At 54.4% G+C, this 19,287-nt stretch overlaps 1 protein-coding gene across 3 annotated transcripts in view; it reads right to left on the bottom strand.

Moving 5' to 3' along the window:
* L3MBTL1 (L3MBTL histone methyl-lysine binding protein 1) overlaps positions 1-17,802 on the bottom strand; it is a 28,291-nt gene extending 10,489 nt beyond the window's left edge. Inside the window, exons 1-12 of one of the 3 annotated variants that reach the window (XM_074553659.1) lie at positions 17,582-17,801; positions 10,224-10,404; positions 9,846-10,008; positions 7,563-7,786; positions 6,792-6,936; positions 6,544-6,673; positions 5,819-5,942; positions 5,145-5,232; positions 3,013-3,104; positions 2,316-2,420; positions 1,413-1,548; positions 837-937 (exon numbers count right to left, since the gene is read on the bottom strand). In XM_074553659.1, coding sequence (XP_074409760.1) covers positions 837-937; positions 1,413-1,548; positions 2,316-2,420; positions 3,013-3,104; positions 5,145-5,232; positions 5,819-5,942; positions 6,544-6,673; positions 6,792-6,936; positions 7,563-7,786; positions 9,846-9,981 — 1,281 coding nt within the window. In that variant the 5' untranslated portion in view covers positions 9,982-10,008; positions 10,224-10,404; positions 17,582-17,801. Of the gene's footprint in view, positions 1-836; positions 938-1,412; positions 1,549-2,315; positions 2,421-3,012; positions 3,105-5,144; positions 5,233-5,818; positions 5,943-6,543; positions 6,674-6,791; positions 6,937-7,562; positions 7,787-9,845; positions 10,009-10,223; positions 10,405-17,581 lie in introns of all 3 variants that reach the window. The other 2 variants (XM_074553661.1, XM_074553660.1) reach the window with 2 other exon arrangements.
* Between the last annotated feature and the right edge of the window lie 1,485 nt (positions 17,803-19,287).

Genomic DNA, 19,287 nt, shown 5'->3' with positions numbered 1-19,287 from the left:
CCTCAGGATCTTCTATAACCAGTAAATTCCAAGAAAACTGACACTAATTCTGCTTTGTCCCAGAACACTTGTTTGTGGTGACAGTCAGCAGTGACCAATGCCTCAGGCATGGCAGGAGGAGCTGGGATGGGGCACTTCTTCCTTCCTTGCCTTTATTTCTTAGATCCAAATTCTGTACAAAACACTGCATCACTGTCCTGGTTTAGGGCAAATTTGGGAGAAAACTTCCAAAAGGGGGCCCCTCCAGAAAGCAAACCCACATGTCACCCTAGGACAATCACACACACTGGTGGGGTTGTTGCAGCAATGAGCAGGGTTTAGACACAATAAATAACTTGGAGAGGCTGATTTGTCAGTAGGGTGAGTTTCCTGTGCAGCTGATAAAGGAATAACCAGCATTGTCATTCTCCTATATTCCCACTTTCCTTACCCAAGCTTCCATGTGAAAAAAAAATAGGCAGACACAGAAACAACAAAGATACAAAGAGACAAAGGAACTATACTTATGAAACATTAGGTGATATATTTTATCCAAGTAATTGTTGAGAATAGTAGTTACTTCTCATCAATACTTCATTTTAAATTGTCCATGACATAACCTGGAAGAAATAGAATCAGACCAGCACCAATTCTGGGCATATCAAATGAGTGCCCAAGCTACAGATCCTGAGCAACAAAGTGTGCCACATACTCCTGGCTCTTGAGCACTGTGGGCTTGAGGGGTGTGGGATGGACAAAGCAAAGCCCAATGCTGGTGGAAGCATTTTGCTCAGCCGGAGGGGAAGAATCACACCTGAACCTGTAGGCTCTGGCAGGAAGGAGATGCTGCTACTCACAGTGTTTCGGACCATGAAGAGGTGCTTAGGAGCTGCCTGAGCCTTTGTTAACTTCAGGTAGTTTGTCCAGCTGAATTCCTCTTCCTTATAACCTACAACCCCTCAGGAAGAGAAACGAGAGCAGTGAGCTCACAGCCAGGAGGATGTGAGGGTGAGCCTGGCCATCCCTGAGCCACTGTCACCCTGCCAGCATATCCTGCTGTGGGCAGACAGGACCTGCAGCAGCCCTGGGGTGCCCAAAGCCCATGGCTGAGGGCTGATGGGTGCTTTTGAAGGGGTGTTAGGAAACATGAGCAGTGGAGTGGAAATCCAGAGCACAGCTCCTCCTCCAGTCCTGCCTGCCCTGGGGCACAGCTGGTGGCACTGGGAGGTCCAGAGCAACAGGGCTTTGCAGCAAAATGTGAGCAAGCAGAGATGGGTGCCTGAAATGTTGTCCTGTGGAACTCCACCAGTACAGCAGCATCCCTCCATGGCCCCACGGAGCCACCCTGTCCCCACCTCAAGCTCTACATCTGGCCCACTCTTCATCCCCCTCCTTCAGCAGGACCCAGCACCCGAGCTGAATGAACTCCTTACCTTTGGGGGGCTGGAGTTTGTGCCCTGTCTCCTCAAACCAGCCAGCAGGGTGGATGTCAGGGGAGTCAGCATTCAGCCAGAAGTCGTGGCACTCGGAGTAGCCATCGAAGTGGAGACGCATCCGGTAGCCACAGACCTGCCAGCAGGGAGGGAGGAGAAGGGCCATGGAGACCTGCTGCTGTCCCTGGCTGAGCATCACACCCCCTCCCACACACCAGCTCAGCATGGGCCACTTTGGGAAGCCAAAAGTCAACCACAGACCGGTGCCCAAACTGGGAGGCACAAACCAGACTCAAAGGGTGACCAGCACGGAAAAAGGTCAGTGCAAAGGCACCACAAGCCCAAAGGCATCACAAGCCAGCCTAAAGGAGAGATGATCAGGCTGGTGCTTTAAATGCCATGGTGGAGCACCTTGCTGGATCCAGCAAGTGCAAAGACTCCCTTTTCTGCAGCCTGTGAAGCTGCTGGTGCAGGTATTTTGGCTAAATGCCACACTGGCTGCCCGGGGAGCTCTGCAAGGCAAGGCTGGTCCAGCTGCCACAAGGCTGAGCGGAAAGTGGATCTGCATGGACACAAGAAGAGCAGTGGGATGCCTCCACACCCTGCATCTCAAGTGCCTGAGCACCTGTCTTAGGGACACAAGCTGCTGCCATCACCACAATCCCTCCCACTGTGCTGTGTCAGCGTGACAGAGACCAACACAGCTCCACAGTGCTGTGTCCAGTCCCTCCAAGCTGGCAGGGAACTCCCTGCTTGTTTGCCTGAGCTGCTGCAGCAGCAGCTCATCTCCTGCAGTGACAGGGCCTGTCTCCTCCAGAGGCCAGCTGGCAGCACCTCCCCTGCCCCAGAGCCTCTGGCTGAGCCAGGAGGAACCAAGGAACAGGGGCACTGGAGGCTCCTTACCTCAGCCACTGTCAGGATGAAGTACATGGATGGGTGCTGTGGGTCGATCCCCTCCAGCTTCATCCCCACTTTAAAGCCATTCTTGTGCTGGGAAGCTACTTGGTACTGGAAACAAAAATTAAACTACAATGTAAAACCAACACAGGGAGTTGGGTCTAGAACCCACCTGGGGAGCAACCACCAGGCAATGGGAGCTGCTGGGACCAAGAGACTGTGGGCCACAGGTTATGTTGGCATCCAAATTTTATTTTTTCCCATAGCAAAAAAACCCCAGTGTTACACCTTCTTATGGATTTACATCTCTTACTATTGACAGGGCAAGGTGTCCCTGGGGTAAAAGCTGCAGCAGGGGAAGCAGGACACAGGCCTGACTTGTTTGCAGCACAGCCTCAGGAGAGCCCACCTGGCTCCAGGAAGGGCTGGAAAGGCTCCATCACCCTGCCAGAGTCACAGCAGTGTCCTAGGCAAAGGTGGGGTGATTGGGATGGGGCCAGCACCTGCTGGGGAGAGGGACTCTGGGCAAATCAAAACTGGAGGCTGCCCTGGCACTTCCAGCTGACAACGGGAGCTTGGCTATTGCTCAGAGTCCCCACAAAACAGGGAAGCAAGGAAGAGAGGAGAAGGAGGAGGGGTGGGAAAAAAAGGGAAAGAAAAGAGAAGATGAAAGAGGGAAAAAGACAGGAAAATCCCAACTCACATCCTGGAAGAGATCTAAAGGGGCAGCGACAGCTTTCTGCTCCTCCAAGTAGGACGCCCAAGACCAGCCTTCTTTCTTCTCCTCACTGGCACCTGAGCGCAGCACAAACGCACACAAACGCTGCTGAGGGGCTGCTCCAGCCCTGCCCCACTCTCACACAGGGTCCTGCATCCCTGCTCAGCTCAGCACCATCCTGCCAGAGCCCCTTCTGCAGCAAACCTGACTGGCTGCACCACGAGGGGCAGAGCCAGGAGCCCCCCATGACCCAAATGTCCTCACCATGTCCTAGGAAGGCACCTGGGCTGCTGGAAGGTGTCCCTGCCCATGACAGGGGGTGGGACCAGATGGGCTTTAAGGTCCCTTCCAACGAGTCTGGGACTCCAGGGAGTGTGAGGGATGAGCTAGCAGAACACCAGACCTGAGCAGACCCTCTTCCAGACAGAACTTCTGCTATGCCCACACAGGATGGATTTGTGGCAGCCAGCAAGATCCATGCACAGGTCTGGGAATCATTCCCAGCTGCAAGGGGCTCCTAGACAGTCAAAGCAGCAGCAGGTTCACATCCCAGCTCTGCCATCCCCTGCTCTGAGACAGCCACCTGAGCCCCATGGCATAGCAAGGCCACTCTGATGCCCTAGAGATGTGCCTGCCCATGTAACAGAGAAGACAGCATTGTCTCTTCACAGGCAGGGAGGTGACCCTTCATGCCTTTGGGAAGGCCACAAAGGCCTTGCCCAAGACCTGTGAAACACAACCCAAGTCTCTTGCTCTCCAGCTTCTTTGTCTCCCTAATTTGCAGCAGCTGAAGGGACTCCAGGGGTGCTGTGCCTACTCCAATGCTGAGGAATTTTCAGACACAGATTAGCCATGGCAGCTGGCCTCAGGTAGGGCAGGCTAGAAATGCAGGGGAAAAACAGACCAACTCCCTCCCTCCTTTGGGCTTAGGGGAAGAGGAGATGGAAAAAAACCAGAAACTTAGGGAAGAAATTAAAGGTGGACTTCAGTGAGCAAGGTGACTGACCTTGCTTTGCTGACATGTTCAGACTGAAAAATACTTTTACTATTCCTTAGGACATAAAAAATGTGCCAGGCATGGCTGGGGAATCCATGAGTACAAGCTCTGCACTTCTAGGGAATGACAAATACACCAAGAGTCAGAGCATACACTGACTGCTGCACTGAGGCATCCAGGTGTGTATTTTGTTTGCTGAAGTACTTCTAAAATAAGAGAAAATAAAATGCTGAAGTAACAAAGCTCATCACTGCCTACTTGTATGCAGGCAGGGAAGGTTACATGCTCAGGGCTCAGTGAGAAGCAGGTATGATATCTGAGATTCCTTTTTGACTGTAACATCAGGGGTTAATGACACCTGGCCCCTGCCACTGTCCCTGCACTTGGTTATGGAGAAGAGTATGAAGTTGGAGCAGTTTAATTTTAAAATTATTTTGACCATGATTTTCAGTACTCAAAGACAAATAAATATCTATTTTCCATAAATGTTTATTTTCATGTTTCCCAAAGTTTTCCTTGACACTACAGGGAAAAAACCCAGCCAAGCACACACTGCATCCCTCAGCTTGTCTCCTTTCCTTCCATGCTGACAGCTCTGCTTTTGAGATCTCTGATACAGAATAGATCCCACAGGATGAGACAACCCCAAATCAAATGGCCTCAGCGGCACTGCACCTACATGAGCAGCTCCCAAACTTGTGAGCTCCTGATGCCAGGAGGGAAGCTCCCTGTGAGCCCATCCCAAAGGAGGGCAAAGCCACACGTGGTGCAGTCCTGTTTGTGCTCAGGACAGCGTCCCTGGGAGCAAACACAGTGCCCAGGAGCCAGTAACAAACTGAGCTCCCGAGGGGAGGGACAGGAAGCTCTGTCCAGCAGGGGCCAGTGCCGTGTCCGTGGGGTGCCCCCTTCCCATGGAGAGAGAGAAAGGAAAGGAGAGAAACGGAAAGAGACAGAGAGAGCAGGATCAAGCAAGCAGAGGAGCTCACAAGCCTTCAGGACCACGTGCCAGCGCATTGCAGTGGGTGTGTGACCCTGCAGGAGCACCAGAAGGGCCCAGCCCTGCAGGGGGACCCCAGCCCCAGCAGCAGTGCTCACCCCACAGCCACCCTGCCCTCCGTACCGTGCTGGCTCCCGTTCCACGCCTCGGCCTCCACATTGCTCATGGCAGAGTCTTCCACAGAGCTTTTCCTCTCTTCCTGCTTTTCCTCCTGACATGAGAACAGACAGAACAGAACCCAGAGGTTTTTGGCTGTGTGTTGTATCCTCACACTGGTGCCCAGGGCCATAGTGCATCCCCACAAGGTCCACAGTGTGACCACCTGGCCCAGAGACAGAGTGCCAGAGAATCTGGTGGTGGGAGCCTGCAGGGACTTCAGGGCTCACTGGCAGCAATCACACCTGGACTGGACCTGCTCCAGGCAGGGCTGGCAAGCAGAGCTTCCTTACCTTGTCAAAGTCCCTCCCCTCCCCAGGACACTCAGCACACAGACAGACACCCTCCTACTGCAACCCTTACTGTGGTGGCCTGGACTCAAAGAGAGCAGCTGAGAGGGGTCAGTGCCTACAGCCCGGCCTGGAGAGTGTGGCACTGCCCAGGCCTCAGTGCTCCACATGCCAAACAACCAGCCCTCATCTCCACACATTCAAGTCTTTTTGGCATTTTGGCCAACCTGTTTCCCTTTTGACCTGCAGCTGCCAGAGCCCTGAGCAGGATGATGAGATCTGTGCACACAGGGCTGGCCTCCATCCCCCTGGACACTGGCTGCACCCACCCCCTCCCTGTCTTTGTCCTACCATTTGCTCAGACTCATATTCTTCCTCCGAGGGGCTCTGATAGTCCTTCCTCTTTCGTTTCTTCACAGGCTTGAGGATTTCAGTGGCATTGGTGCTGCTGGCAGAGTTTTCCACAATGACAGACCTGCACAGAGGGAGGGAGGGCCAAGCACTGCAGCCAGTGCAGCACAGTGACACTGCCTGGGGTGTCAGCAAGAGAGGGGCTGCTGGACAATCACTGTGCCCCCATTTCTTACTCACACATGACCCTACCCTCCTGTGAAGGGATGTATGCGCACAAGTTGCCAAGAGTTAGAGCCAGGAACAGGCCAGAGTCACCCTCACACACTTGGGTGTTAGAATCCTGAACCCAGGGATGAATCAAAAGGAATCTAGTTTAGTATTAGGGCTCTAAGCTGCACCAGAGATGCTGGAAAACAAATCCTGAGAGTCACACACTGGTCAGGAGTAGGGCTGGAAATGCCCCATGACCTGTGGCCTTCCACTGCTGCTCAGCCTGGAAGACACTGCAGCAACCTCCTGCTGCAGCAGATATGTGTTTACAAGGCCACACATGGGGCAGGAGAAAATGTGGCTTCCTTGGGAAGTTTTCCTCCCCCAGCCTGGCTCCAGGAACAAGCAGAACACACAGGACCCCCAGCACCTACCAGAGGTGCTCCCATCCCTCCCTGGAGCACGTGGGGCAGGGCAGAGGGATGGGCAGGGCCCAGAGCCCCTTCCTTTACCTCTCTTTGAACTGCTGGTGGCAGTGCTCGCTGCAGAAGCCCCTGCCCTCGCGGGCGCCGTCCCACACGTGTCTGCGGCCGCAGGTATCGCAGTGGCACAGCCCCTCTGCCGCAGGCTGCTCCGGCACGTCTGCGACAGCAGGAGAAGCACTGAGCCACGCCGAGGGACACAGACAGACAGACAGACACCAGGCAGCATCTGCTGGATGCTGGTACCCACCCCGCAAGTGCCACCACGGTGCCCTTACCCTGAGCCACAGTAGGATTGTCTCTGCTGGGGGGTGCCACCTCAGAGTCCCCATCTTTGTCTGTGTGAGCCTCCTTCACAGCTTCCACAGGAGGCAGCTTATCAGCACTCACCACCTTCAGTGTGCCGTACTCATTGATCCGGAACTGGCAATGAACCAAAAGCAAGGAAAGAGTTCAGCAGGACAGACATACAACTGGTGGTTGTTCTGCAAATGAGGGACAGGGATGGTCATCAGTGTGTCTGACAAGAGGACAACTCTTCTGAGCACAGCAGCCCAGGCCCTGTGAAGGTGCCCTGCCATGCTGGGCACTCAGCTGGAGCTGGCAGGTGGGGGGCTGCAGGATGAGGTGTCCTGAGGCTGAGCCACAGCTGAGAAATGGGTGCATTTTCTGCAAGCTGTCATGCACTTGAGGGTACCCCTAAGGCACCCAATGCCAGATGAGCACAAGGCTGCTGCTCCCAGCGTGAGGGCAGGAGCTGGGGCACAGCACAGCTTGGAAGGAAAGATGTCCTGCACAGCACGTAGCACCCCTGTGCCTCCTTGTGCAGGGCAGAGCTGCTGCAGCCCCCCAGGCACCTCTGTGAGCTCTGTGCTAAGCCCCCAGGATGGCAGGGCCACAGGGATGGGGCAGGAGAAGAGCTGGGGCAGCTGAGGGATCCTCCAGCTGGGGTGCAGGGGGGCCAGGGCACATCCTGAGGGATTTAAAAGCACAAACAGCTGTGGGGAGAGGCAGAGGGCTCAAACCCAGCGGCCCAGGGCTACACTTACCCGCAGGTTACTCCCAGGCAAAGTTGCCACCCCATCTTTCCACTCCAGCACACGGACTGTGCTGCAGGTCTGCACCCCACTGATCTGGGGAATGACAGCAGCAGTGATGGGCTCATTCCCTGCTCCCCTGTCTGGCCTCTCGGCCCCTGTGCTCCTCTGGGGCTCCCGGGGGAATCGCTGGATTTCTAAGGTGCTCGTGGGAAGGTTGATGGCAGTGGCGTTTGCTTGAGAGGGGAAGAAAGGAGACAAACAACCAGAGGCATACACAGAACAATTCACTGATGCAAACAAGGCTCAAAGGCAGCCCAGGATCCCAGAGGACAGGGCTCTGCTATGGGCCAAAGCACAAAGGAAGCAGAGTGACACAAAAAATCTGCAGCCAGTAATGGCTCATGCTGTGGGGTGGCACCAACACTGTCCACATTCAGGGGTTTCCACTTCAGCCTGATCTCACACTGTCTCTGTGCCTGATGTGACAGAGTGCCCTGATGTGACTGGAGTTTGCTCCTGCACTGCAATTTTCAGTTTAGTTATGTTTCAAAGGAATATACTGTGCCACCCAGGACCTCTCTGCAATGAGAACTGAGGCACCAGGAAAAACTGGGAGATCTGCTTCTAGAGAAAACCCCTGATCTCACCTAACACACAACCATGCTTTGCTCAAACACCTCCTAAAAGACACTGGTCAGCTGCACTCAAAATTGTCCCAGTTTTCAAGAAAGGCAAGAAGGATGACTGATAATTACAGGCCTGTCAGTCTCACTACAATGCTTGGTAAAATTAGGGAGAGGGTTTTTCTGGGAGTTACTGAAAAACACTGGAGAGGCAAGGCAGTCCTTGGTCACAGCCAACACAGGCTCACAAGGGGAAGTCCTGGTTAACCAACTGAGTTTCCCTTTATGGAAAGGTCATCCCACTAAGCAAAGGCAATAGATGTGGTTTTTAGGATTTTAGCAAAGCCTTGATGCTGCCTCTCACAGTGGCCTTCTGGACAGAGTCCAGTGCAGAGCTCATCCAGTCCGCTGTCCATTGGGTGAACAACAGGATGATGGCTCTCCTGCAGCTGGGCTCAAAGCCTTACAGGACCTGGGTGCACATCAGGCTGGTGGCCATCACCAGTGGGGTTCCCCAGGGTTTAGGGCCAGTGCTCCTAATTTTTTTATATTTTCTTTTTATAAATTATCTGGATGCAGAATGTCCATTAAGTAATTTTATCAATGACACTAAATTAGGAGAAGCTGTGGACACCCTTGAGGGTAGAGAGGCCTTACACAGAGATCTGGATAGACCAGACAGCTGGGCAATCCAATCACCATGTGCATGAAACCAGAGTAACACCTGGATTCTGCTCCTAGGATGGGATAATCCTGAAAATTGTATGACTTGGGGAGCAAGACTGGGGAGCTACCTGGAGAAGGGGCTCAGGGGCTTTGGGCTGAGGGCAAGTGGGACAGGAGCCAGCAGTGCCCTGGCCAATCGAAGGGAGACATCAGGGGGATGACTGTCCTGCTCAGGGACAGCCTCACCTGCACTCCTGGGGACAGTTTGGGCCCCTCAGCACACCAAGGACAGATGAGGGCTGGAGCTGTGCCCAGAGGAGGGGACTACGATGGTGAAAGGTGCAAGGGCAGGACTTGGCAGGAGCAGCTGAGGCCACCTGGCCCGTCCAGCTGGGAGGGGAGAAGCTGAGGGGTGACCCCATTGCTGTCTGCACCTTCCTCCTGGGCAGGGGCTGATCTCCCCCTTCTGGGACCAGCAATGACCCGAGCAGATGGAGCAAAGCTGCCTCAGGGCAGGTTCAGGTGGGACATTAGGAAAAGGTTCCTCACCCCGAGGCTGCTCAGTGCCTGGAAGAGGCTCCCAGGGAAGCACCAAGTTCAGGGAGTGTGTGAACAACATTCAGTCCCTATGGTTTCATTGTAGGTGCTCCTGCCAGGAGCAGGGTTTTGGACTCAATGATCCCTATGGATCCTCTCCAGCTTGAGCTATTCTGGGATTCCCTGCTAATGCAGCAGCCCAGGAGCCCACAGCCCTACAGAGCAGGCACCAGCACACTGTGCTGCCCTGGCTCAGGGCCCCTCCCATCAGGGCCTCAGTTTAAAGCTCAGGAAGATCTGATTGATCACAAACAGTCCAAGTGATGTGGGATAGCCACAGAAAACATCCAAGATGGCAACAGCAGCTTGGCTTTGCCTCCCAAGGTTTGGGAGGAGCACAGCTCCACAAGGACTGTGGGCTGTCCAGGCTGGGGAGGCAGCAGGTGGAGGGGGCTGCTCCACATACCTGGAATGATGAAGGCAGTGGTGGGCAGGTGGGTGCTCTGCACCGTGCTCTCGGTGGTGACCACGTGGACACTGACCTCCCCAGCAGCACTGCCCTTGGAGCTCCTCACCACCTCCATCTCCCCCCTGCTCTCCATCACCTTGCCTAGGCACACAGCAAGGCCCTGCAGGGCAGCAGGGAAGAAAATAAGTTAGGTACCAGTATAAACACAACAAAGGAAGGAGAAAGTGACTGCACAGGATGGTCTTTCCCAGCAGAAACCCCTGCAAGATGCATTCAAGGTCCACTGAACCCACATGAATGTCACAACATGCCCCATGCAACCCTTGTTGTGAGGTGCCAGCTTGGAGCCTGCAAATGCTGAGGGTTTTTTCTCACCTGGCACCACCATAAGATGGCACGAGCACAGGTCCACCACAAGCTGCTGCTGGCTCCCACGGGGGCCCACAATAACAGACTGTGACTGAGGGCTGCCAAATCCCACCCTGGAGCAGGCAGAGCTCCCTGCAGGCCCCTTCCCGTTCTCCCGTCCGAGTGTCACCCTTGATCTTCCAAGCAGCTGCAAGAGAATTTCACAAGTGACAGCAGTTACTGGGGGTGTGAGTTACTGGGGGGAACTTGATGTCCCTGTACTCCACCTGAGTTTCTCACAGGACTGGTGATGCTCAACCTGTCTGTCCCAGACTGCAAGGCAAGATGTATTCTATTTGCCATCTGGATGGCAGTTGTCTTCTATTAACTGGGCAGTTTTAGTTTTCCTTATCTCTTCCACACCCACTCCTCCCTCCGGGGGTGGGGGGGGGGGCAGGGGGAACATCTGCTGATAACAGCTATTGAATGTCACTGCATGGCTGATAAGAACTACAGCATCCAATTGGGAGATGTGAGCCCAGAGGGAGGAGCCAAGCATTCCTACCCAGATACAATCTGGAGATTCTGAACACCAGCACGGCTTCTCCACTGGATTCCCAGAGGAACAGCAGCTGCCTCTTCTTCCACTGGATTGTCAGAGGAAGACTGCACCTTTCTACAGGATCCCTGCTCCAACAGAACCACACCTGACACTGCAGGAGGGCTGCAGCCACATTTCCAATTGGACTGCTGCCAACACCCTGACCCACAGGGTGTTCTGACTCTGGCAGTGTTGTTTTGGTTTACTGCATTGTTTATTTTATCCTTTTCTTCCCTAGTAAAGAACTGTTAATTCCTGCTCCCATATTTTTTGCCTGAGAGCCCCTGAATTTAAAAATGACAACAATTCAGAGGTGGTGGTGGGGGATTCACATTCTCCACTTCAGGGGAGGCTCCTGCCTTCCTCAGCAGGCACCTGTCTTTCCAAACCAAGACTGTCTAGCCATGAATGTCAAGGAGGAACCAAAGTGTCAGGGCCTCGAGGGCACCACTGGCCCTGGCTGGCTGTGAGCAGCCCCCAGCCATGGGCCCAGGGGCTCCAGTGTCAGCAGCACCCTCTCCACAGCACCTGCTGCCAGCATGGAGGCAGGGCCACACAGAGGACCACAGCCATGGCCTGGCCCCTCCTGATGCAATTTGAATTTGAAAGGAAAGACATCCATGTGGAAAAGAGCATACTCATTTCAGTGAAGCAGGGTTAGCTAAGAATTGGGCTACAAAGGACAAAGTCTGGAATTTTAAAACCTGAGACATTCAGATAAAGGTGTTACAATCAGAGGGCACAGAGTGGGAAGGTACAATCACATTGAGGGGAGGATCTACTTCTCCTGGTTCTGTCAGGTTTGTGACCAGAAACACCTGATGCTCAACTGGCAAACAGCACAGATCTGTCAGGCTCTCCAGGCGCAGAAAAGCACTGTTAAGTGTCAAAACAGCTGAAGGAACTGAAAAACTAATCTGGACAACAGACTCCAAGTGAAAGTCAAAATGGATTTAGCAGCCAGCCTGTTTCAGTGCTTTCTAATACCCAGTAGGAATCTATCTGCTTTTTTTGGCACTTAAATCCAGTCAATCCTTGATTCATCATTGGGTTGAATATTTCAAGGACAACTCTTCATTTTGTGGGAACTTTTGCCCTTTTTAAAAATTCAAACCAAACTTGGGACTGGAAATGCCTAGAAAGGAAGAGAAATAACGAGGCCCAGTGCTCAGGTTTATGATGCTCAACCTAAGTTTCTCACAGTCTATGATGTGAACACAAAAGCAAATATTTGCACAGGAAATGTGAAGCAGTAGTCAACATTATGGTTTCATTTTGGGTGCCAGGAGCAGGGAGTTGGACTTGATGGTCCTTAGGTGTCCCTTCCAGCTTGACATATTCTGTGATTGTGGGTCACTCTCCAAATCCTTACAGGTCTAGGCTGATGCTGTGGACACTGTGAGCTCAGGGTGAACAGAATGAATTTGGATTACAGATTGTGGCGCTGCTCTTTAAACTGGAAAAGCTAAACAACTGAGATTTAGACCTTAACAAGCTAGCCCTCCTCCAGCAGCCTCCTGGGAAAGGCCTCTCTGCAGCCAAGGGCACATCCCAGCACTGAGGGAGCCCAGCTCAGAGGGCTGGGAGCCCCCCAAGAGGCAGAGGAGCCCATCCAGCCCACGGCCCTGCCCTGCTGTTGGACTCAGTGATCTTACAGGTCCTCTACAATCTGAGCAATGCCACCATTCTCCCACCAACTGAGCCTCCTGTTCCCCTCACCTGTCCCTCAGCAGCAGTGTGAGCGCTTTCCCCAGCACCCCTGGCTGGAGCAACTTCTGTGCTGCTGGTGGAAACCTCTCCCTAACTCCTTGTCCCAACTCCTGCCCTCTGAGCACACATGGAGCACAAATTCTATTCCAAGCCCAAAACTGTTCCAAGGCCACACATGAGCAGCAAGAACACAGTTGGTGTGAACTTGCAAGCACGCTCTTGCCACAGCTGAAACTCAGCAGCTCCCAGGGCTCTCCCACCTCTTGTCAGGGGCTTCCATGGTGTCAGACAAGAATTTCCCACCAACACTGCTCCCATCAGCCATAGCACACACTGGTAAACTTGTAACTCAGCATTCCTGGGGTAACCCCACATGTGTGGGCATGGCACAATACCTGGCCTGCAGAGCTCCATCCCCTGGAGGACTGAGAATCAGGATTGGAGCTCACAGTTGTTTGCAGCTCACAGTTTTTTAAATTCTGGTATAAATATATATTCTGGAAGGACACTATACAAATCAGTACTATCCCAAATATAAACACAAATCTTTTACTGTAAAAAGTGTTTCCCAAGGAATGAAATCACCATATAAAGATACTAGTAATAATTCAACTACCAAAAATCTCTCTAAAAACAAAACATTTAAAAAAGTCAATCAAATTTTATCTACAAAGTCATCAGCTGATTCCCCAATGATTCAAAGTTTTAGAAATTGTTAGTAATAAATTCATAACATCTATTGTTTCTGCTTTCTATAAGTAATACCAATAAATAGTAACTATTGTTAATATTACATAAATGTTTAAAAAATATTAACCCCTTCAAACACTTACTACTAATATATCAATTATATAATGTAAATTCACAAATTTTTGTAATAAAAACAACCTGCTGTGAAGTATCCCAGGTCAGGAGTGCTACACAAGGAAAAGGGGCTCAGCCACAGCAAGGACCTGCCCCAGCACCACTGCCACAGCAGGACAAAGGCACTTTGATAACCTTGTTCCTTCTGGGGGCAGAGAACAGGCCATGGAGGGGGACCCAGAGCTCAGACAGCTCTGGTGCCAGAGCCCAGGCAGGCACCACTGCCCCAGAGATGCCTTCAGGGGATCCTGCAAGCTCTGGAGCGACCCAGATCATCACAGGGTAACTCAGGAACCCCCAGGGTCTGTAATTCAACCTTCTGCTCCCAGCAGGGTGGGATCACACCCGGCTGCTCAGGGCTTTACCCAGCCTGGTCTTTACCCAGCCTGGTCTTTACTCAGCCTACCAGGATGCAAATCTGTAAATTAGCACAACAATGAGCAAACCAAACTCACACTTTTCCTTGGGTGTTAGGAAAGGGTTTTAACCCCAGAGGGTGGTCAGGCATTGAACAGGCTCCCCAGGAGAGCTCCAGGAGCATTTGCACAAAGCTCTCAGGCACGGGACGGGATTGCTGGGGTGTCTGTGCAGGGCCAGGAGTGGGACCAGGATCCTTGTGCTCAGGATATTCTATGATTTGTTCTGCTGATTGCCCTAGGTATTGAACAAAAGCTTTATCTTTTTTTTTTAGCTGTTGTCTTAAAAAGCTTCTGGCTTACACATGTCCCAGTGGCATCTGATAAAGCTGTGCCCACCCAGACAAACCAGAATCAGGCTGCTCAGCAGCCTTGAAACCCCCCACTCCCCAAACCAGCTTTTAAAAGAGCAACAGTGGAGCTGCAGCTGTTTTGGCCCAAACAGTGAGGCCCTGAGCTCTCTCCATTTTTCCTGGTATTGGGTGTAACTCCACATCTTACAGAAGGTGCAGGTGAGCCCCACTCCTCAGCCAGCTGCCCATCCAAGACACAAGGACTCCTCACATCCACCCCTCACTTCTGCCTTCTGCTGAGGGACAGCCAAGGATCCCTGGCTGGAAAAGCCAGGGAGGAGGAAAGCCACCCCAAGAAACCCCCACACACAGACACATGGTCCCTCCAGAGAACACCCCAATGTGCTGCTGGAGGGTGGAATTTTTCAAGACAATTCTCATGGGAGTGCTTTGCTCCCTCCTGCTTTGCTCCTGGAATCCTGTGCCCTGTGTAAGGGTAGGGCTGTGCACATGGAGCCTATCTGCAGCCAGACCCTACCAGCCTACTCCAACCAGTTCTGACAGCAGGATCAGTGCTTCTGAACAGTTTGTCTCTGTCAGACACAAACCCTCAGGTTCAGGAAACAAAGCACCAGCACAGAGAATGGGTTCCTGCATTGCCTAGCAGGGAAGGGCATCAGCACAGGGCCCCTGAGTCTGACCACCCTGAGAAAGCTGGGGACACCAGCCTGTGCACACAGCCACACAGACAGGGACACAGGTCACAAAACACACACTTAAAGGCAACCAGGATCCCCGGCCCTGCTGCTCACAGAGGTTTAGCTCATCCAGCAGGGATCGCTGGGTGTTGGCACAGCCACGCTCCAGAGCAGTGACCCTGGGGCTGGCAGAGCATCTCCAAGGCTGCTGCACACAGGAGTCTGCAGCCCTGCCACAGCCTCACCCTCTCACCAAAGCACAGCAGAACCAGGGAGTGATCCATTCCTTGGGAAGAGGAGGGACATGCTGTGTGCAACAGGGCGCAGAGGAGCATGGAGAGAGCAGCTCCTGGCATGGAGCTGCTGCACAGCCCTGACAGTGCTTATAAAGCAGGATCTGCTCGAGAGAGGTGCTCCTGTTCATCACAAAATTGGCTTGAAGTACTCTAATTCAAACAATATTGACAGGTATTCACTTACTGGCTTCTCAGAATTTTAAATATTCCTAGAACCTGCACTGGTACGTGCTGGGGGCTGCTCAGCTGGGAGGAAAGGTCCTACTGGACACCAGGATGCCCATGGGGCAGCAATGTGCTCCTGCAGCAATGCAGAACAGCGTCCTGGGCTGCACTGGGAGCTGTGTCACAGCTGGCAGAGGGAGGGGATCCTTTCCCTCTGCTCCACAGCAGTGAGGCAGCCCTGGAGTGCTGGGCCGAGAGCTGGGCTGCCCAGGACGGGACACAGGGACAGACTGGACAGAGTCCAGCACAGGGCCATGAAGCTGATGGAGGGACTGCAGTGTCTCTGCCATGAGGAGAGGCTGAGAGAGCTGGCACTGCCCAGCCTGCAGCAGAGCAGGCTCAGGGCATCTCATCCCTGGGCATGAAAAGCCAGGGGGAGGCTGCAGAGGGGACAGGGCCAGGGACAGCCCGGGGGCCTCGGGCACAAAGTGACCCAGAGGAGGGGCCCTCCGAGCTCAGGAGACACTGCTGCACTGGGAGGGTGGCCGAGCACTGCCGCAGGTGCCCGGGGAGCTGGGGGAGTCTCCATCCCTGCAGAGACTCAAAAGCCACCTGGACACATCCTGGGCAGCGGGCTCTGGCTGGCCCTGGTGGAGCAGGGGCTGGGCAAGGTGACCTCCAGAGGTGCCTCCAGCCTCCCCCAGCCTGAGATTCTGTACATTACTTTTTTCAGGAATTTCCTCAGCCATAACAGAGAACTTCCCCGTCCTTGCCATCAGCTGAGATATGGATTTTTAATTACCTCCAGTGGCAAAATTCAGCCTTTAAGAAAGACCACCAGCTGGGATCATGCTAAAACTGCAAGTGGCACACCAGAGCACTACAGAGACCTGCAAGGCTGAGAGCTGCTCACTTGGACCTTCCCCTGACTTATGGCATTGCCCAGGGCAGTGTTTAGGAGACTAATGGCACTGCAGAAAATATTTGCTTTGTATACACACAGGAGCACTCAGGAACACCCTTGGCACAGGCAGGTGGCCCAGTGGAGAAAGACAATCAAACACTTCTTCCCTTCGAAATTTGACTGCTGCTCCAAAGCCAGGAGCAAATGCCTGCTGTGGAACAAACCAGGGGCCACAAAGTTCTGCTCCTGGGTTCTTGAGCAGCATGGTGAGGTTTGGAGTGGGCCACGGTATTTATCAACATCTCAAAACCAGATGAAATGTCCTTCTGTGCAGTAAGAGGCTGTTCATGTTACACATTTCAAAAGAGAAAACAGATTCTGTGGAAATAGAGATCAGAGGGAGAAGGGCAAGAAAGCAGCAAGCTTTAGGTTCAGACATGGGCGACAAAGCAGAGACACTCAGGCTGGCTGTCACTTGCTGTCCCCAGGAGTTTTGCTGGCACCAGGATCAGCTTTCAGGCTTGTGGATCTGCTCAGACCCACAGGTGGGGAGGATGAGCAATCACCAGCAATCCCATGTGCCACTCCAAAGGGGTCGAGGTGACACCATCCAAGGCCAGCAGGCAGCCTGAAGCCCGGGCACTTCTGAGGGGCACAACGGGAACTGTCACCACCACCTCCCACTGCCCCTGAGGGCACCAGCCCCGCTCACCACCCACACCTGCACAGTCTGGATGTTTTTCCACACACAGATGGAAACATCTAAACAGGATGGATACCTGACCTCAAAATATTTTTAACTGTCCCGTGTTTTATTTTCTTTTATAACTAGTAAAAAAATCCAGGTTAAAACTAATAAAATCAATCCAAGAGCTGTGCACTGGGCTGTTGGTGCACTGCTAGGCTGGACCAAAGCCCGTGCGCGCCGCAGGGCCCTGTCCAGGGCTGCAGTGCTGTCACTGCGGGCTCCGGGACAGCGCTGCTCGCCCGCTGTTCCACAAACACCCGAAGGAGCGCGGCCGGGCGTGCCCCGTGCGAGGCGCTCCCAGCCCGGCCCGGCCCGGCGAGGCTCCCCCGGGGCAGCGCGGTCCCCGCGGGCAGGGCAGGGCTGGGCTGGGCTGGGCAGCGCCTCACACCTCACACCTCGCAGCCCGGCCCGCGCCCTCAGCGCGGCGGTGTCCGGGGCACGGCGGCGGCCCGGCCGGAGCCAGAGAGCCGCTCCTGCCGTCCCGGCCCCGCCGCCCCCCTCCGGGGCAGCCCCGGCCCCTCCAGCCCCTCGGCGCGGCTCCAGCTCGGGGGATGTCGCGCTTTCCCCCGCGGCGCCGGGCCCGGCCCCGCTGGCCCGGCCGGGGCCTCGCCCGTGCGGGCACGGGGCTGCGGCGGGGCCGGGCGGGGACGCGGCGAGCCCGGGCCGGCTCTGCCCGGCCGCGCTCCTTACCTGCACCCGGGCGGGCGCTGCTGCGAGCCCCGGCGGCGCTGCCCGGCCCGGCCCGGCCCGGCCCGGGGTGCGGGGGGCGCGGAGCGGGAGGGGCGCGGGGCCGGTCCGAGTGTGCGCGGGGAGCGCGGGGAGGGGGCGGCTCAGCCGCGGCGTCGCCGTGGAAACGCGCGGGGCCGCATCCGCAGGGCCGCGCTCAGCCCCGCCGCAGCTTTTCGGGGGGATGCGGGAAAGGGGGGCGTCGTCATGGCAACAAGCGGGGCCCCCCCCGACCGGCCGGGCAGCACCGGGGCCGCGGTGTGACGGGACGGGGAGCGCGGAGCCACGGGGTGATGCTTCGCTGAGGCACCGGGGCTGTGGGTGGGCTGGAGCCCTCTGCTCTGGGACAGGCTGGGAGTGCTCAGCTGGAGAGGAGAGGGCTCCAGGGAGAGCTCAGAGCCCTGCCAGGGCCTACAGGGGCTCCAGGAGAGATGGAGAGGGACTGGGGACAAGGCATGGAGGGACAGGACACAGGGAATGGCTTCCGCTGCCGATGGGATACTGGCAAGGAATGAGGGTGGGCAGGCCCTGGCACAGGGTGCCCAGAGCAGCTGTGACTGCCCCTGCGTCCCTGGCAGTGCCCAAAGCCAGGCTGGATGGGACTCAGAGCAGCCTGGGACAGTGGAAGGTGTCCCTGCCATGGCAGGGGGTGGGATGAGATGAGCTTTAAGGTCTCTTCCAGTCCAAACAATTCTAAGACTGTGTGATTAACCAAACACCCCTCTGAAAGGAATCAGACAAAACCAGAGGGGATGTGTCCTCCACAGCAGCCAAGAAGACCATAGCAGCTCCCCAGGCCTTGTCTGGCTCTGGTGCCAGGGCAGAATCCCTTCCCCAGCCCCAGAGAGGAACCTGGGGATGTTAAGGTGACATCCCAAGATCCCTGGGAAGTGAAAGGATCTCTCTGACTGGTCCTGAGGTGGAAATGCAGGATGGACACACTCCAGCAGCACTTCCAAACAAACAGCTCTGCCCAAACCCAGGGCTGCTCACCTGGCCACCCTTCAGTATTCTGTGGCCACACAAGGAGTGTGTTCAGACACACAAGGTCTGTCCCACTTACCTGCACAAAGCAGGAGTGGAAGGAACCAAGGCTGGAAGCATAAGGGCCAGATGTACAAAAAGCTTCTGAGAGGAGCCCTCGCTGCGTTTTGGACAGACTGGGGAGAGGTGTCTGCCTGCTCACGCTGGCAGCCAGCTCTGGCTGCCCAAACCCAGGCACAGAGTGTTCCTGCTCACTTTGGAGACTGTAGGAACAACCTCACAGCTTCAGTGTATCTGCAAGTTCCTTGCCACCTTGAGTTTTGTGCTCCAAAATTTTACCACATTAAAAATATTAAGTCAGACTCTGATGAAGCAACAGATTCTGCAAATCAGGAGGGAAGTAACAATATATTTCTTTGCTGTTACTCTCTTCTTTCCCATTTTCAAATCAAACTCCAGTGGTACAGTGTAGAAAAAGATTTTCCCATATCAATCCTTTTATGCTGCAGAGGGAAGGTCAAACAGATTTGAATCAGGAGCAGAATGAAACTCAGTTACTTGAAAAGCAACCCATCAGTTCCCTGTTCCTGGGTAAGCTTGCTGCAAAATCAGGAATTCAGAATGATGAATTCCTAGGGAACAGCTACATTAGGTAAAAAAGAGGAAACAGCTTTGGTTTCCCAGTG

This window comes from Zonotrichia albicollis, chromosome 17 (assembly GCF_047830755.1).
Source record: "Zonotrichia albicollis isolate bZonAlb1 chromosome 17, bZonAlb1.hap1, whole genome shotgun sequence".
NCBI lineage: Eukaryota > Metazoa > Chordata > Aves > Passeriformes > Passerellidae > Zonotrichia > Zonotrichia albicollis.
This window is presented reverse-complemented; position numbering and strand designations above follow the sequence as displayed.